This window comes from Anopheles aquasalis, chromosome 2, assembly GCF_943734665.1.
Source record: "Anopheles aquasalis chromosome 2, idAnoAquaMG_Q_19, whole genome shotgun sequence".
NCBI lineage: Eukaryota > Metazoa > Arthropoda > Insecta > Diptera > Culicidae > Anopheles > Anopheles aquasalis.
In genome coordinates, this window is record NC_064877.1 from 56,136,382 (window position 1) to 56,154,398 (window position 18,017).

At 39.1% G+C, this 18,017-nt stretch overlaps 2 protein-coding genes across 2 annotated transcripts; one reads left to right on the top strand and one right to left on the bottom strand.

Annotated features, from left to right (window-relative positions):
- Positions 1 to 1,008: 1,008 nt before the first annotated feature.
- Positions 1,009 to 5,047, top strand: LOC126580906 (uncharacterized). The gene is made up of 4 exons (XM_050244251.1): positions 1,009 to 1,252; positions 3,786 to 3,934; positions 4,001 to 4,505; positions 4,570 to 5,047. The coding sequence occupies exons 1-4, from the start codon at positions 1,210 to 1,212 to the stop codon at positions 4,608 to 4,610; spliced, it is 738 nt and encodes a 245-aa protein (XP_050100208.1). The 5' UTR covers positions 1,009 to 1,209; the 3' UTR covers positions 4,611 to 5,047.
- Positions 5,048 to 7,462: 2,415 nt separating this feature from the next.
- On the bottom strand, positions 7,463 to 9,228 carry LOC126580908 (uncharacterized). Its single transcript, XM_050244255.1, has 2 exons — positions 8,600 to 9,228; positions 7,463 to 8,533 (listed from the first exon to the last, which is right to left on the bottom strand). Exons 1-2 carry the CDS (start codon positions 8,639 to 8,641, stop codon positions 8,021 to 8,023), a joined length of 555 nt encoding a protein of 184 aa, XP_050100212.1. The 5' UTR covers positions 8,642 to 9,228; the 3' UTR covers positions 7,463 to 8,020.
- Between the last annotated feature and the right edge of the window lie 8,789 nt (positions 9,229 to 18,017).

The window sequence follows — 18,017 nt, forward strand, 5'->3', positions numbered from 1 at the left end:
GGTCAGTTGCCTAATTGTCATTTAAATGAAAACTAAAATATAATAAACACATCAGCACAATATTATAAATTGTAGAATGAAGAATGCCATAAGCCAATAAAAATTATAGTTTGGCATTATAGCATATTTGCAATGATAGGAATATGAATAAGGACATGCCGTATCTGTTTAACAGGCGCTGTAATCGACAAGGGTTTTTGCCAGCAACAAAATATTCTGCCCCGTGCATGTAGAATCGGGTAATTGTACAAAGAAATTGATTTTTTCTTTCACTTTTTCTTTTCGAAGATAATTTTACATTCACTCAATTCATATGAGCAGTAGGAGCAGCAGTTTTGTCGTTCATTTTACCAGGTGTACAACTTAAAATGGCTGTTTGCTTAAAGATGTGCTTATCGAGCGAATTAAGCTACCGTCGTCTTGTCATACTGTTTTTTTAAATGAGTTCGACATCTGTTTACATAAATAAGTGCCCATCATAAGATATAGCATGCAACAACATACTTTTTACGATGCATAATCATGTCTAGTTTTGTGCCTGAAAAAGAGCTTTCGCGGGGAGCTCAACTGTTTAGCTTTCTTTTGGAGAATTTTTCTATAAGTACAATAAACCTCCGGGATACCTCCGGGATAATCGAATCAGAAGAACAACAAAGTACGTTATGCATAGACGGGACGTTAAAGTGTAATAGTATAGCAAACCTGATATCATTTGTACGAACCATGATCTTCCAATGTTGTTCAGTGACGTTTCTTCTAGTTGCTACAAGTAGCGAAACGAAAAGAGAATCTAGCGAAATCTGATTTTCGTTATCGGTAGCTCAAAACATATATTCAATTGAAAAGAAGACATACAGGGCGATAAAAACGCTTATGATAAGATATGCGTCACTTGCCGGATAAGGATTTTGAACTGATATACAGCTTATAGGTGTGTAAGATAAGGAAGGCACTTAAAATGATTGCGACGGTTTTTTAGCAGTAAGTATCATGCAGTGCCAACGAGCAGTTCGTACTTGCGCTAAACGTTCCTAAACAAGATTAGAACGTTGAATTTTGTTAGAGGTCGATGGAAATAGTGAATAGTGTGGTAGTAAAATCGAAGAAACCAGATTTCTACCTAGTATCGTCGTCTCAACTCAAATTGTTTAACAACAGCGTGCTCGATTATCTTATGGTGAAGTGTTTCAATTATGATTCAAAGGAATAATGTCGGTTCAATGGATATGCCGTGTAACCAATATCAACGAGGGTGTGATGAGCTTTAAGTAAAATGAGATTCTATTGATGAAATACAGAAGAGAACTTACTAAACAAAAGAGAATGTGTAGTGTAGTGCCGTTTTCATCACTTTAATATCGTTTTTAATTACCAAAAGTATAGGGTGCCATCTGAAGCTTACCTATTTCAATGTTGAATAACTACTCCATTACCCCCCCCCCCCCCCCCCACCCATGCCGATGTTGAAAAGTGAAAACATTTACTTAAATTAGACTATCCCATTTACTGATAATTTACTCGTAATATGATATCGATCAAATGACCGCCCTCATTCGACGCACAAAAAGTGGCCCTTTTCCGCGCATTTTGCATTTTATTTGACACATTTCGGAAGTTACTTTCGGAAATCTATTAGAGCTAAATGCTTGCTTTTTGTTGTTTCATAGCCTTCAGTTTGTTAGCAAAAACCTTACTTTTCAAATAGCCCCACAGAAAAAAGTCCGGTGCCGTCAAATCACTCAAATCAAATCGGTGAATGAAGAAGCTACTTCATTGCACGACCGCAGTTTTCACAAGTGAACGATAATTTTCAATATAAAGTTTGACAATTTCAGTCTGCTCTTTTAACCCTCGGTTGGGCACCCGGCGTTTACCCCTGCGTTGGGCACCCGGGTACCCGGGTACCCCACTTATGTGCATTGCATTGTTATGTTCTTGTATCATCGTTTGTATCAGTTTTATGATAAAAATGGTGTTCTAGAACTAATTTAAGACTCTTCGGAACGTATTTTTCTTTAAAAATCACAACAAAATCCAATAAAAACAATAAAAATAATGAACACAATGCATTGATACCCCTTCGTACGGTCATTCTCTACCGCGTACGTCGTAAAGCAAGCAATAAGATCGTAAAGTGATCGAATTTTCCAGCAAAAATGTTATTGAAATTATTGATTTCTTCGAATAAATCAGTTTTGAATTGTCATAAGGCTCTTTTGACTCGTAAACAATTGAGTTAATTGGGCACAATTGAGCTACGAGATCAGACCAGTTGCTACATGGTGCGTTCAGAAAGTAATGAGAATTGATTTTTCTGACAAAACGGTTTGAGATAACGTGTTTAAATTTTTACGATAAGGTAGAGGAAGGTTTAAGCTATCAATCGCACTTTATTTCGTTCGGCTATGACCAACTGAAAGAAAATGGGACGATTTTTCGTGAACCATGTTTTTAGTTGATATAACACCGTAGAAGGGGACATTATATGGACCATTGGTCTGGCGCGGATCATCCGGACCTTCTCCCTGGCGCGGATCATACGGACCTACCGAAAAACATTCCGTTGGTGCCAGTAATTCATCAAGTCCTCATACATTTCTGTTTGCGTGCTCTGTGCGGATGATCCGCGCCAGGAAGAAGGTCTGGATGATCCGCGCCAGACCAATGGTCCATAGAAAGGGGGCGTTCTACGATGTTACATCAACTAAAAACATGGTTCACGAAAAATCGTCCCATTTTCTTTCAGTTTGTCATAGCCGAATGAAATAAAGTGCGTTGAATAGCTAAATCCTACCTCTACGTTGACGTTAAAAGTTCAATAGCTTATCTCAAACCGTTTCGTCAGGAAAAATCCAGTCTCATTACTTTCTGAACGCACCTTGTATATTGGTCCCTGTGGTCTACGAAAATGCCGCCTAAACCCTTTTTGATGAAGATTAGTGTATAATTTACTCATATGTTAAGAAAATTACACTATAAGAACCATTTTTAATCAGTTTGAGAAATAATATATAATTTAAATTGCACATAAAAGGTTTCAAAATATGTTGAGTATTTTTCTCCTATTGCTCGTTGAAAAGCTCAAACGTAATGAAATTTTCATCAAAATATTGTAGTTTACCTAATTAACAATTGATAAACACGTCAACATGGATAAATGTTGATAAAAAGAGTTGTTTTGTGTTTATAAACATAGCCCATGTGCATAGCTAACGTATGGGGTACCCGGGTACCCGGGTGCCACTGGGCGGGTGTTAATTTCATCGGGCCATAATTACCTTTAAATATGAGTTATCAAAACAATTTCAACGCCAATTCGGCTTGAAATGAGTTGTACTTTGGGGATCCGGAGTTTCGTAAAAAAAATATTGACGGGAAGGCATTCATTTTATCGTTGAAACTTGAAATGGGTACCCGGGTACCCGGGTGCCCAACCGAGGGTTAACGTAAAGTGATCCTTGGCCAAAATAGCATAGACGTCTCAGAAACGGCCCTATTTGTCCAAATCCGTTGAAAAATGACAGAGTTATTCAACTGTTAAATAAGTAAGCTCCAGATGGCGTACCCAGTACCAGATGTATAACCTTAAAACTGCTGATATTGCTTATAAATGGGCTTACAGACCAAAATGAGCTTTCATTGACATGCCATACTGTTTTTTGTGTTTATTTGATACCTGTTTACATCAATTAGTGCACATCATAAGTGCACACCACTACGTTTACATGAGAGGCAAATAATGCATGTCTTAATAATGTTTTAAATTCTCTAATCTATTTCAAAAGGTTTACCGAAGCCCTCCATTACTAGCGATACGAAAGGTATCGTACCATTGGGCAAGCGTATTAGACTGGTCTGCAGTATTACTCTTGCTCCAAACAAGAAGATAGAAATGACGTGGAAAACCCTTCCAAACTATCAGCCCGCTGACAAGGTTAATTGTTTATAATGTATTGTTAAACACCAAATAATCACATAACGTTTTTTTTCTGTTTTGTAGAATGAAAGAATCCATGTCGGACAAATGATTGTCGTGCCGCATCCGGAATTGTATAATCGAGATCTTGCAACACGAGAGCTCACCATCGAAAATGCTACCTTGGAGGACAAGAGAACCTATCGGTGTGAAGTGTCTGATGGGCAGTACAACGTAAATTATCACAGCTACAGAGTAAATGTTCGAGAAACATCAGATGACTATGTGATACTGAGTGGTATGAGTCATAAGGCAGTTATCAATCGAAAGCGAAACTCCAACGGAGAATATAAACCAATTGATATTTTTGTTAAATATCGATCGTATCCGACGAACATAACATATTCATGGACAAGAGACGATGTAATGCTGATAGATGGCATTTTGGGCAAATATCAAATGGAACATACTGAAAATTATGTGAGGTTAACCATAAACGATCCAACTGTAAATGATACGGGTGTGTACACGACTGTGGTAAACGCAGGCTCAGGAACTAATCAATTCAGTGTACAAGTTTATGTACATGGTGAGTGATGCTACTAAAATTATTGCAAGAAACGGTAATCTTATCTAACCCCTTTTTCTTCCAGATAAACCAAGTGTTGTAGTGACAACATATATTTTTTCTTGAGTAACCATGTCTAGTTTTGTGCCCGAAAAAGAGCTTTCGCGTGGAGCGCCATTTTTTGACCATTAATTTGGAAAAATCAGCGATCAAATCACATAAATTGCTTGTAGAGGCCCCTGGTGTGGCATTGGAAATCGTTAATAGATCCCAGCCAACCATAATTTTTTACCGCAAGACCAAATCGCGCTGAACGTATGACAATGGATGGATCAGATGGGTGTCGTCTATTATGAGCTGTTTAGCCTTGTAAAACTGTTAGGAAGCCAGTCAATAATCAAAATATAACGTGCTTTGCGTGAAACAAGACCGAATTATTTTCAAGAGACATGAGAGGATAATATTCCTGCACGACAACGCCCCATCGCACTCGACAAAAATAGTCCATATTTTATTGAATTCAATAAACTGGACGGTTCTACCTCTCTCCACTAATTAACTGGACCTGGGCCATTCCAAATATCACCACTTTTCGATGACCGGTCACCCGTTGGCCGAGCAGCACTTCGATTTATATGAAGTTATCGGAAAATGGCATGACGGGTGGTTTCTGTCGCTAAATGAACAATTCGTCTGGCATGGTAAACACAAATTGCCCAAAAGATAGGAGAAATGTATAACTAGAAAGGAAAAACACTTGGATTAATTTATTTTTTGGTTTTCTATTTTTTTATGTGTTTTCATCGACCAAAAAACAGCAGTTTTAAGGTTATACACCTGTTAAACATGCATTTTACGCAGGCAGATCCAACATCTTAAATTGCGGTAAAATCACAAATACACTGGGAATTGACGGGCATGTTGGTAGTCAGATTATGCCGCAGGATCATAAAACTTTTAAATGCCATTGGTTTAAATTCGGCCAAATGGACTGAAATGATTTCCAAAATGGAATGCGATTGATGCTGAGGAAGGGGAGGCATGCTAACACATTGTTTTAAAAGATCGTCCTCAAAGCGTGTGTCACATGGTGACTAAACCTCCAAGAACCCTAACTTACAATGTATTTGGTGGTTTCAGCATCCATAGTAACTTTCTAGAAAGAGGATCAGAATGAACACAAATGTATGGAAGACTTCATTTTCATTCATCCTTTCGCTAGAATCTAGCCGAAGATTCTTATAATGTGGACGCAACACTTTAAATAAAATTATGAATTTCACCCAAAAACAATGGATTACTTTCTCGTCAACCCAATATACGGCCATGTAGACGTTTTTATCAGATAGGAACAAGCATCTTGGCAGGGGTTGCTGATAATTTAATTCTCTGAAAAATGATTTGGCAAAAGCTATCGCCTCGAGCGTCATGAGCATGCGGCTCATTTTGGCATTTATTATCTCCCCCAGTTGACTGGTAGTTTATAAAGCTGTGCTACTAGCTCAAATTGAAAGTTGATATTTAGTGATACGGTTGTGCGAGCTGCACCGTTAGTGACTATGGGTCTGATACCGTAATTCCGCGCGCCTGAGTCACAGTCACGGTAATCACGGTGTCACGGTCACCTGGAATCTGGTGAATAGTGATAGAGTATCATAATGTGATAATATCACAAGTAGAGATCATCGAAATACGTTAATGTCCAGCTGTAGTACGTTACTGTGAAAAAAATGTGTAATGTGAAGTCATTCGCCCAAAATAATGGTGTCGCATATCTTAAATAATTGAGCAGATGTGCCAGTGATGGTCGTTAAAGACTGGTGGTAACAATGGGACCCTAAGCCCTTTCGTGTTTGGATTACCTTTAAAAAAAGCAAAGATATTAGATGGTTGGGAAAACTCCTATTGAGTGCTCCCGCTCTAGATTGATCTCGGAAGTCCTTATAATAATTGAATAGAAGTAAACGTGTTTTAAATGAAATTTATTATTCTGCAATTCACCACACTTCATAGATCAATAATTTACGATTCTAGAACTAAATTTAGTATACAAGTGACTGCCCTTCTCCCATTAAAATAGTATTTCGTTAAAAAGTGGCTGTTTCACAGCTAATCGCAATTTTTCTTATAAAGGTCTTTGGTTTTACGCCAAGGTAGAGGAAGGATTTAGCTTTCAATCGCACTTTGTTTCATTCAGCTATGACCAACTGGATTAAAATGGGACGGTGATATAAAACGATGTGGGCTAATATTATTAATTCCATGTTATTCGATAAATGAATGACCAAATTATCAGACTTCATGCTCGTGGCTTTTGAAGTAGGGGTTCCACAAGTCGTCTGATATACGATTGATCAGCTACCGCTTTCCCTGTTTTTTTCATATTTTTTTTGTAACGGTGAGTCACAATGGCGAGGCCGATAAAACTGAATGCAAATAAAATGACCATTAAAAACCAATCCTCTAATTCACCTTGTATCTCAACTGTCGTGAATTGGCGTATCTCCCCCACCTTGTTCACTGCTCTACATTCGTATGAGCCAAAGTCATCCTTCTCTAAGCTATTAAACGAAAGCATGAATTCCTTAAAACGATAGCTAATGTTGTCGTCTTGTAAATGAAAAGGTATCCCATCTTTAAACCATGTCACTTCCGGTTGAGGTGTACCAGTTACATTGCAGTGAAGTATGAGACGTTCAGACACTTTTTTCGTGATGCTTTCGTGTTCCTTGCCTGATAGCAGTCTTGGAGCGATCGGTGTAACAACTTCTATCTGAATGGCATTACTAATGACGTGGGCATTCTCGGACTTGATATAACAGTTCATACTACCCGACATATCCAAACTCAGATTCATGAGCGTCAGTTGCGATTTCAGAAATATCGATTCATAGAAGAACGACTGTTGCACCGTATCGGACTGAGACAGCTCTTTGCCATTGTTTATGAACACAATATTAGAAGGAATGATTGAATAACCAAAATCTATGGCAGAGCATAAGAATGTCACATTATCTCCGACAGTGATCAAACCTCTTGTTTGTATCTGTTCTAGCTTGATTTCCGTAGTCATGCTTCTCACCAGTAGATATGCCTGAGACGTTTTGTTTCCCTCAGAATTAGATGCCGTGCAATACACGATTCCTGGGTGCTTAGCGGTCATTGATATAATTGCCTTGGCCGAAGAGCTCAATTTGCTGGTGATAGATGTTGCCTGTAAATAAAATCAATTTATTTGTTAAATTTAATTTGTGTGCCGCTACTAAGGTAGGCATAAGATATGAACATCTTAAAATTTAGCAAACTTACATTCATTTCTATGCGAGTGTTTTTATTATTGGAACAGTTTTGCCAAGGGACTTCCAGACAAGGTTGAAACCAGAATCTGATCTCTGGCAATGGATAGCCGACGACATTACATGTAAAGTTAACTTCCTCTCCCAGGATTACACGCTTACTTTCCATGTGAACAGAAGGTTTAGCTATAGAAAAGGGGTTAGATAAGATTACCGTTTCTTGCAATAATTTTAGTAGCATCACTCACCATGCACATAAACTTGTACGCTGAATTGATTAGTTCCTGAGCCTGCGTTTACCACAGTCGTGTACACACCCGTATCATTTACAGTTGGATCGTTTATGGTTAACCTCACATAATTTTCAGTATGTTCCATTTGATATTTGCCCAAAATGCCATCTATCAGCATTACATCGTCTCTTGTCCATGAATATGTTATGTTCGTCGGATACGATCGATATTTAACAAAAATATCAATTGGTTTATATTCTCCGTTGGAGTTTCGCTTTCGATTGATAACTGCCTTATGACTCATACCACTCAGTATCACATAGTCATCTGATGTTTCTCGAACATTTACTCTGTAGCTGTGATAATTTACGTTGTACTGCCCATCAGACACTTCACACCGATAGGTTCTCTTGTCCTCCAAGGTAGCATTTTCGATGGTGAGCTCTCGTGTTGCAAGATCTCGATTATACAATTCCGGATGCGGCACGACAATCATTTGTCCGACATGGATTCTTTCATTCTACAAAACAGAAAAAAAACGTTATGTGATTATTTGGTGTTTAACAATACATTATAAACAATTAACCTTGTCAGCGGGCTGATAGTTTGGAAGGGTTTTCCACGTCATTTCTATCTTCTTGTTCGGAGCAAGAGTAATACTGCAGACCAGTCTAATACGCTTGCCCAATGGTACGATACCTTTCGTATCGCTAGTAATGGAGGGCTTCGGTAAACCTTTTGAAATAGATTAGAGAATTTAAAGCATTATTAAGACATGCATTATTTGCCTCTCATGTATTCGTGCGTTGCCATGACAGCAATTATCCGATAAGAACTAGCAAACTGAACTGAAGCAAACTTATCTGAAGTAATATTGCATGGTAGCCGAGCCCGACTACTCTTTAGTTTCAAGAACTGATTCTTTATCTACCTCTAAATACACGGAATTGGTTTTCACAAAACGTAAGTAACGTAAGAGGATTTATTTATAATATGATTACTCAGTACTTACCAATAACTTCCAGTTTCGGGATATGATTTACTGCTTGGTTACATCTGCAAACGAATGCTTCGAGGCTAGTGTGGAACGTTTCATCGTAGATTGAAAAGCCCCTGCTTGGATCACACTTGGTCATACAAAACTGAAAATCATAGCAGATGAATAAAAAATAAAACGAAATTGATGCATTATAATTATTTTCAATACTTACCCTGCCAGATTCATAGCATAATTTTACATTTGCCTCAGGATAAGAAGGTTTACAAGGAATGACAAACCTTTTGCCTCGATTTCGTTTCATGGTTTCATAGTTAACGGGTACTAAAGGTTGATTGTGATCTATTACGTACACGTAGACACTGGTAGCGAACTCCTGTTTGATCAACTCGTCCAAATCTTCTTCACTCTTTTCAGATTCAACGCAATAGTATCGACCGACCGATGCTGCTGTAGCATTCGTAATGGTGAGAATGGATCCGTATTGCATGTCTTTATCCTCGGCAGAAAATGGAATGCTTTTAAAATTCGATGGGTTCTGAGTCCAAGATTTACAAAAGATTGATTTTAAGTTGAATACCCTGTATAAAAATAGTGTAACTAAAAGCTTACCCAGTCAAACCAGGCATCATAAGGTTTCCAAACGATCGGCTTGCTAGATTTGCATGTTATATTCCAGGTAACACCATACGGTAGTTCAATTTCATTGTCCACTAATTCCAATATTGGAGCCGAATGTGGAATATTTACAGCAATATCTGCGATGTAACGAAGGCGTGCGTGAGTTTGGCAGTCATTGATATGAAATTGAAAAGGAAAATCTCAATGGAAGGCGATTTCTAAACTAGAAAAACAATCACAGTGTATAAAAAACGGCAAGAAAAACGGTTTGCTCAAGCGATTTGGGCAATTGAAGCGTTTCTGTTAAATTAGGTGCCAGATTTGTTATGGGAAAACTACACTCCCACCATATTGCCACTATCGTCTTCGCCCCCTTTCCAAACTAGAACGTGGGAACAAATGCACTAAACCCACATAACAATTCATTGTACTTACCATTTTTTACTAGTACATGCATCGTATAATTTGCGTTGTCGGATTTACAGTACAGCTTTCCGTCTTCAGGAATGTGCAGAGATAATTGTGAAGTAGTGAATCCTTTCGTCGGATCAAATCCCAAAAAACACTCTTCAAACTATAAAGTTACAAAGTCATAGAATGATAAGTTTAATTGATATACACAAATTGTGCCATATGATATACGAATGACTCACCCTGTTACATAACTCAACCTCGACATCCCGGTATGAAGGCTTACATGGAATAAACCCTTTCTGTTTTTGGACGTAATGTTCCATCGGCACGGGTACAAGAGGCTGTGCGAGGTCTTTTACGAACACGTAGACATTCGATGCGATCATTTTGGACACCATCTCCTCCATATCGTCATCTTGATGATCAGAAGGTACACAATAATATCGACCAACCACTGCTGCGGATGCGTTGAATATAGTCAGAATGGCTCCGTACTGCATCTCTTCATCGCCCGAAGCATAGGCAATGCTAGTGACATTCGGAGGAGTCTGTAAATATGTTTTACGGGTGAATTCTATAAACATTTCTGAAATGTGCATCGACGTTATAAAACAGCTAGTATACCCAGTCGAACCAGGCGTCATAAGGCTTCCAAACTACAGGCTGGCGGAATTTGCAGCTGACATTCCAGGTAACACCATACGATAGTTCTATTTCATCGACCAAGAATTCAATTATTGGAGCATTGGAGCGTTGGCGATTGTTGGAGCTATCAACAGGTTGGGCTAAAGCATTTAAAAAATATAGAAAAAGGAATTTCATTTATCAGCCAAAAGTAGGTTATTCGGGAAATCGTTGGATACTCACCATAAACAAAACCTCCCAGAAGCATGATGATGACAACAACAGACAATTTCATCGCTTTGGAGTACATTTTACCATTCGTCTATTTGGTACCGCTAAATAAAAAACAACGGGTTTTTTTACACAGTGTAGACAATACACTTGACTAGAGACTTCAAGACGAGCCAGAATGATGCGGAGTCCTTTATAATTTTGAAACCAATTAATCAAGCTTTCAATCACCTCCTCTGCATTGATTTCATTCATTCATCATTTCAATTCGTTGGTAAGGGTTTGGTGTTGAGTTCAACCATCTCATGTCATGCTCAGCTTTCCATTTACTTAAATTCAACGAAAATGCATTCAGTTTTTATTTGACATGTGGCGCAAAACTTTCGATGCAACCCACTGCACCCAAGTAACGATTTTGGAGCAAGTGTTAATTTTGTCTTTTGTGCCCTTGGAGCGCACGACAGCAGCTGCTTTAGTCGGTTAATTGAAAATGACAGACATCGTACCAGTACAGGATTATCAATGCTGTCTATTATCGCAATATTTGAGGTGATTCTTAATTGCATATCACCCAAAAGATGGTAAACCTATCCATAAGAAAATGGTTTTTCTCTATGAAAATGTTCGTCCCCACACATGTGCAGCCTTGTCTGGGGGAATGTTAGAGCAACTGAGGTGTCCAAAATTGCAACAGCGATGGCCGAACGCCGATGCAAAAAATATGTTTCGAAATCAGGATCAGGGCATTTAAACAAAAAATAAACTTACAAAACAAGAGTCGTTCATATTGAATTCATTCACGCACAAGAAAAAAAGCTAATACAATAAAAAGTATTACAGAAGTATAAAAATATAATGCAGGTATTAAAAATTGCCATTAAAGAATCTATCTAATCAAGAGCTAGGAATCAGACAGAAAATATACACCCACCATCTTCCCCATCGATGGTCGCGGTCTTTTTTAAGATGTGCCCATCATCCTCCTAAATATCAGAAGGTAAATGAGTTCAACGGAGGAGGTTTTAAAATGAAGTCCGCAGTAAAATTAAAATGCCATCATCAGCATGGCTGAAGGCTCCCACGGGCACATATATAGAACAGGCTCGTTTTTCTAGGGGCCAGTAATAATTCCCAAACTCGTACCAGATTCAAAATAAGGGTTTAACATCAAAAATCGCACTATCAATGAATGGTTTCTTAATTTAGAATAACTCACAGCGATGTTAGATGGTAAATCAAAATGAACGTATATCGTTCACTGAGGATTCCACTTACAATAACCCACTCTTAGCATGAGAAACACTGTCACCGAACTGAACACATTCGTCCAGTAGAGTCCAGTTTTATACTAGCTGTCGTATGTCTACCACATGATGTTGCTTTTATCTCATGAAAAGGTAGGTGAGCTAATTCTGAGAAATTCGAGTAACGGGACTGATATTCCTCGCAAAGGTAGCAGTCAAAAGCTTACCAGTCGTCAAAAGATTACGATACGCCGAGGTCATTTTTTTCCAGGCAGTCCTTTATCCCGACATTGCTACGTTACAGATTGCTACGGTATCTGAAAAGATACCGATATTGGGAATTAGACAGCCGTACTGGTCATTCCCTCTCTTCTTCGATAAGGATTCCAATCGGGGTCATAAAGCTTGGAACACCTTAAATTTGGCCGCACTCTTCTACTCACTGCAGCAATCCTAGTGGTCGCTTTGCTACTCTTTTGGTGTCGTTTTAAATGTCATAGTCTTCTCTATAAGGGGTAAAAAAATTGTTAAAATCGAACGATTACTTCAAAAGTGATCGCCGATGGAACACGAAAGGCGAAAAAAAATCTGCACACTTTCTATGAAAACTCGATTTGACTAGCGAAAAATCCCCAATATTTCAACCAAAGCTCGAAATACCATATTCAAACGTTACTTGGGGTCTCTTACGCTTAATCGGTCATAATAAAACAGACGAAGAAACGTAACGTATGCTCAATTCTATGGATAAAACGCAATCAAACAGTTTTCAACGATCCTGGAATCTCTAAGTGTAATTTGGCCTAAAAAGTTACGACAGGTGCAATCAGAGTTCGAGAAATGTTTTTGTCGGATGGTTTGAGATGGTATCAAGTCAGAAAATAGCCAAACAGTTCCATAGAACAACGCTTGATTGCCAAAATCCGTGCAAGGAAGCCGTACCAACAATTGTTGACGGAACTTGAACCATGCGGTTTGATGGACGATGAATCACACGTAAAACTACAATTTGACAAAAACCGGGAGGCAAATTTCACTTAAGCAATCATAGAGGGAATATGATAGGAAGGTTTTAGTTCATTTACGCAGATCAAATTGCTCGTAAACTGCTCATTTGGCAAGCAATCTGTAGTTGTGGTTTGAAAACGAAAGTTTTCATGACGGAAGGGTCCATGCACGGCCGTTTGTACAAAGAAGAATGCCTGGAAAAGATCATTCTACCTTTTATTAGATCTCACAAAGGTCCTGTTAAGGTTTGGCCAGACTTAGCAAGCTGCCACTACAGTACGGAGGTCATAGGTTGGTATCAAAACTACAACATTAGTTTCATACCAAATCCTTTCATGAATCCTCCAAATTGCCCACAATTTAGCCCCATCGAACAATATTGGGCTATAATGAAGCTAAAACTTAGGAAACATGGTAAAAAGATATAAAAAAATCCAGCTAACATGTACAAATGGTGGCAAAAAATGGCAAAAGAAGTTACTTCCAGTACTGTGCAGAAAATGATGAATCGCATAAAACCAAAAGTGCGCAAATACATACGAAACGATACACAATAATTTTTTCCCTATTTTTTATCGACAGCTAAATAAAATACCTACAAAATGAGACCGTTTTCAACTGTTTAGCTTATTTCTGGCCTGAGCTGTGTCCTGCTTTATGCGGCCAAATTTAAGGTGTTCCACGCTTTACTAATGGCAGCGAAGGAATGCACGACCATAATCCTAGTGAACCGATGGGTTGCTTATCTATATCAGATTCCGCTCCGACAGAACCTGTGGGCAGGACCCGCGTAACGCAATACCAAAGTGACTACGTTGGTTAGTAGCATCCTCCTCGAGCAACTGATGCCGTCCGCTCCACGCATAATTGCCGAAAGAGTGTTAAGTGCCCCCGCGCCTTGGTGTTAGCATGATCAATGGGAGTTTCGAAGGTAAGCCTGCGATCTACCATCACCCCGAGATACTTGATCGCATCCTGAGATTGAACCACTAGATCATCGATGTAAATCGATATCTCTTGGGCAGTCTGCAGGCCCCAACAAGCATTACCTCGGTTTTGTGACGGACGACCCACGACATCCACGTTTCCACTAATTCGACCGACCACTCCGCGATAACTTTCAGCTTCGTCAGTCTGTGGCCACGGATCGAAAGGACCATATCATCGGCAAGGCAATAATGGCAATCCCATCAAACATCACGTTTCATAGTGTTGGCCCTAGAACGGATCCTTGGGGAACGCCAGCCGTAAGCGGCGCTCTCTTACCGTCTATACATTGCATAAGCGTGATTATTAGCACTAAAAGGGGGCTATTACATCAATCAGTTGAAAATGTCGTGTAGCATTCAGTATGCAATAAGGGAAGGGAACCACCGAGCGGATGGATCGATGTTTTAACGAAAGAGTTGTCGAAGATCAATCTCCTCTGCGGTGTGGAAATAGTTTGGCCCGTTCAGTTCCAATACTCACCGTAGATTAGTGCTTGTGCCGACGAAATCAGAATAATTCTAGGAACAAAAAACAGAAAAAACGAACACACTCTCGGTTGCTTATTGTTTGTTCCTCGGTAATTTATATTTTATTGATTTTTCGCTCGATTTGTTTCTTCGATCATTTGTGAACTGATTTGCGTGACATTTCTGCGGGGCTCGCGCTATGCTTGCTTGCTCTTTCACTAGTTGCATTAGTTCTTTTGCCAGTTCTATATCTCTGGATTTTTTCCCCTATCATCGATAGTGATGTGCGTTACAGATTAGAACCTTTCCAACTCCCTTTCACCATCTAACTGGCTAGCTAATATTCTCTTCATCAATATCACTACACATGCTTTGCCAGCACCATCCGCTTCCTAAACTCACGATTCAACCATTCTTCAGTGGCTTCAGTGACGGTAGGCGTTTGGATTAAACCTTGCTAATAAGTTGCGTTTTCCTTTTGTGTGCTATGGGCAACATGGCATTTCGGGCAGACTGCCATGAATGAATGCTGGCATAAGCGTTGATTTGCTACTCGGTTTCTGATTTAGTTTATTTGTCCGTGATATTTCAGTTTCAGTTTTGCAGCGACTATTCGTGGTGTCTGTCTGCTTCTGGGTGACATTTCATGCGCCTCCGATAACATCAGCTAGCATTATCGCCAGCAGTTATTGTATTGCAGCTCATGCATTCTATCTGTTTTTTTTTATAAACGCGATCGTTGATGGTTGAGTTGTTATCTAATTAATAGTATAATAAATTGTAAAAGAATAGCAAATCCTCCATTTATTTTTCTTTATTTCGTCAACACAATACGGGCATCTGTGATGAAGAGACATGATGCCATGATGTTACATGAAGATCATTTGCAATGTATCCCAAAAGTATCTTATGATTTTTTGTTTCTCAAAGCATCTTCAAAAAGCAACGCTTTAGCATACAAAACCTCAAGCGCTTTGGAGAGAAATGGAATCAAAAACATTATCGTCAAATCGATAAACTGCATCGCTTCAAAATAAACGGAATGCTGAAAGCAGCTTCAATAAGTTGGCTCACAAATCTTTCCAATTCCAATAATCAATTATTAGGCACTCAATAGTAAACTAAATGTTGTTCATATCGCTTCTAGCACTGTTATGCTCCCGATGCTTGGTATTGTAAGCTACGGTTAGTCATGCTCAATGTTTAGCCTGCGTGCGAAACCATCATCTACAATGTTCTGAGTCTCTTGGACTTCACCCAGTCCAACGCTGAGCGAGAGCTATACGCGGTGCACTTGTGTTTGAATTTGTTCATTTTTAACTAAACCTTACATGCCACACTCTGTTTGCTAGCTGTATTGCTGCCTCTGATCTATCACAATGATGTCTGACAGGATGCACCAATCTCTGAATGCCTCACCGTCGGTGTAAAGGGGGCGCGATGACTTTGGATTCATTTATCTCGCTACTTTCCTTGAGACCATTATTTTATTACCAATCTTGCATTGCGCTGCCACATGAACATAGCCTTAAGCGAAAATGTTTGCCGAGCTATCAAATCCTAACAAACTGCGGTATTGGCCGTACAAAAGAATCGAACTACAGTTTGTCACAAGCGCCAACATGCATACCAATAGCGGATTCCACACATTCTGTTTGCGCTTTCACTGTTACAATCCAACTTATCCATTCAATATCTTTCGCTTCGTTCATTGTTGCTCTCAGCGTCTTTAAGATGCTTATTTTATCGACAGTTTTATGTGCTGCAGCATAACGGTTGCAGCAGGCCTGACTTATATGTGGCAAATTTAGCTGAGATGCGGATGTAGCTGTACTATTTCTAGTTTTATGGATAGAATGTTTTCTGCATACACCGATGCTGTTGCTGACACTGGAATGCTTGTCACCGAGTGTTGTCTACTTCGTGCTGCACTACAGCAGCATGATAGGAGCCTATGGCCACGAAGCAAGTACATGAAAAGTATCTACAAATAGTAAGTATTTCTACGGAAATAGTAACGACCATGCTCAACATGCCAAGATCTACAAATCATTGTCGTGGTGCGAGACAGTGTAATGTCCCCGTTATCTGTTTCGCATTACCGAGGTGTAAAACATCGAAACGTTTCGAGAAGGAGTTTACTGCTAGTGCGATAAAAGAATGACGGAAGTAAACTCATTTCGATTAAATCTATGCGCTAGCGCTCTAGGAGATCATAGACCTTATGGATTGTATTAAAGTTCTTCAATTAAAATGTTATTCAATTTCCATCAATAATCAGAGAGGGGAGTACTTTGCTATAGCTTTGCTATCATTAATAGTAGCTTAGGGTGTACTGATACTTTTACTGTCAACTGCGTTAACGACTACTCTTCCCCGTTTGTATGCTTATACTTCATTAGTGTTGGCCAACTCCAAGAGTAACAATTGCTTGATAACATATTCGTCTGGCTGTGGCGTGGTGTTGAAAGATACGTTCGTGTTCGTGGGTTTTTTCGTGTGTTTTGCTGTTCGTAATACTCTGTTAGCTTTTGTTTTAGCCCACACTGTGACTACTTGAGTCATTTATCGTGTGACACACGCATAATGCCACCTCAATTGAACACTCGTTTGTTGGTTGTGGAGGTGATAACTAATTTTGGAAAACCAGTACCGTTCAAGTAGTTCAAGTTAGAACATACAAATCGAATGAAACCAAAACGATTTGATGGGTTGAAATAGGTAACGTAAATTTAATACAAAAAAAATCAACAAAACATATTAAAACTGTTGAGATTATACGCCCAGCGATACCGTGAAATGTTTGATATCGAGCTATTCGACGTTCTGGTTTTATGCATGTTATGCTGATGTCAAGATCCAGTTAGATCGTTGTTCCACGTCTCGTTGCGTTGTATAGGGGAAACACCAAGGGTGTGGCAGTTTAGTTTTACTCTCGTTAATCAAATCTAAAGCAAACGTTACACACGCACTGATTACAGCTACGTTTTCCATCTAACCAACACATAACTACGAACATTACAGATTCGCATTTGATTTTGTGAATTTTGGGTTATTGAACTATCTTTTTTCCTTTTGATAGTGCTCCTCTGTGACTTTCTCACAGCCTACTTGATTCGATATTATTTCAAAACATTGGTTGGCAACCAGATCCAATGCCCACTGCGTTGAATTCGATATTCTTGCTCCAATTTGATCACCTTTGCCTACTGGGGTAATTTCTTCAGTGATCGCAAAATCAGTTTTTAATTTTTTACTTCCATCAGACCAAAGAGCGAGGGGTTTGAGCAAACCAACGATGATTCGTCATTTGATTTAAGTTTGGTAATTGCTCAGTCGAAATTCAAAAAGACTGGCACTAATCTGTAAAAACCAAACCTCTGAGCAACGGGATTAAGCATGTTTTCA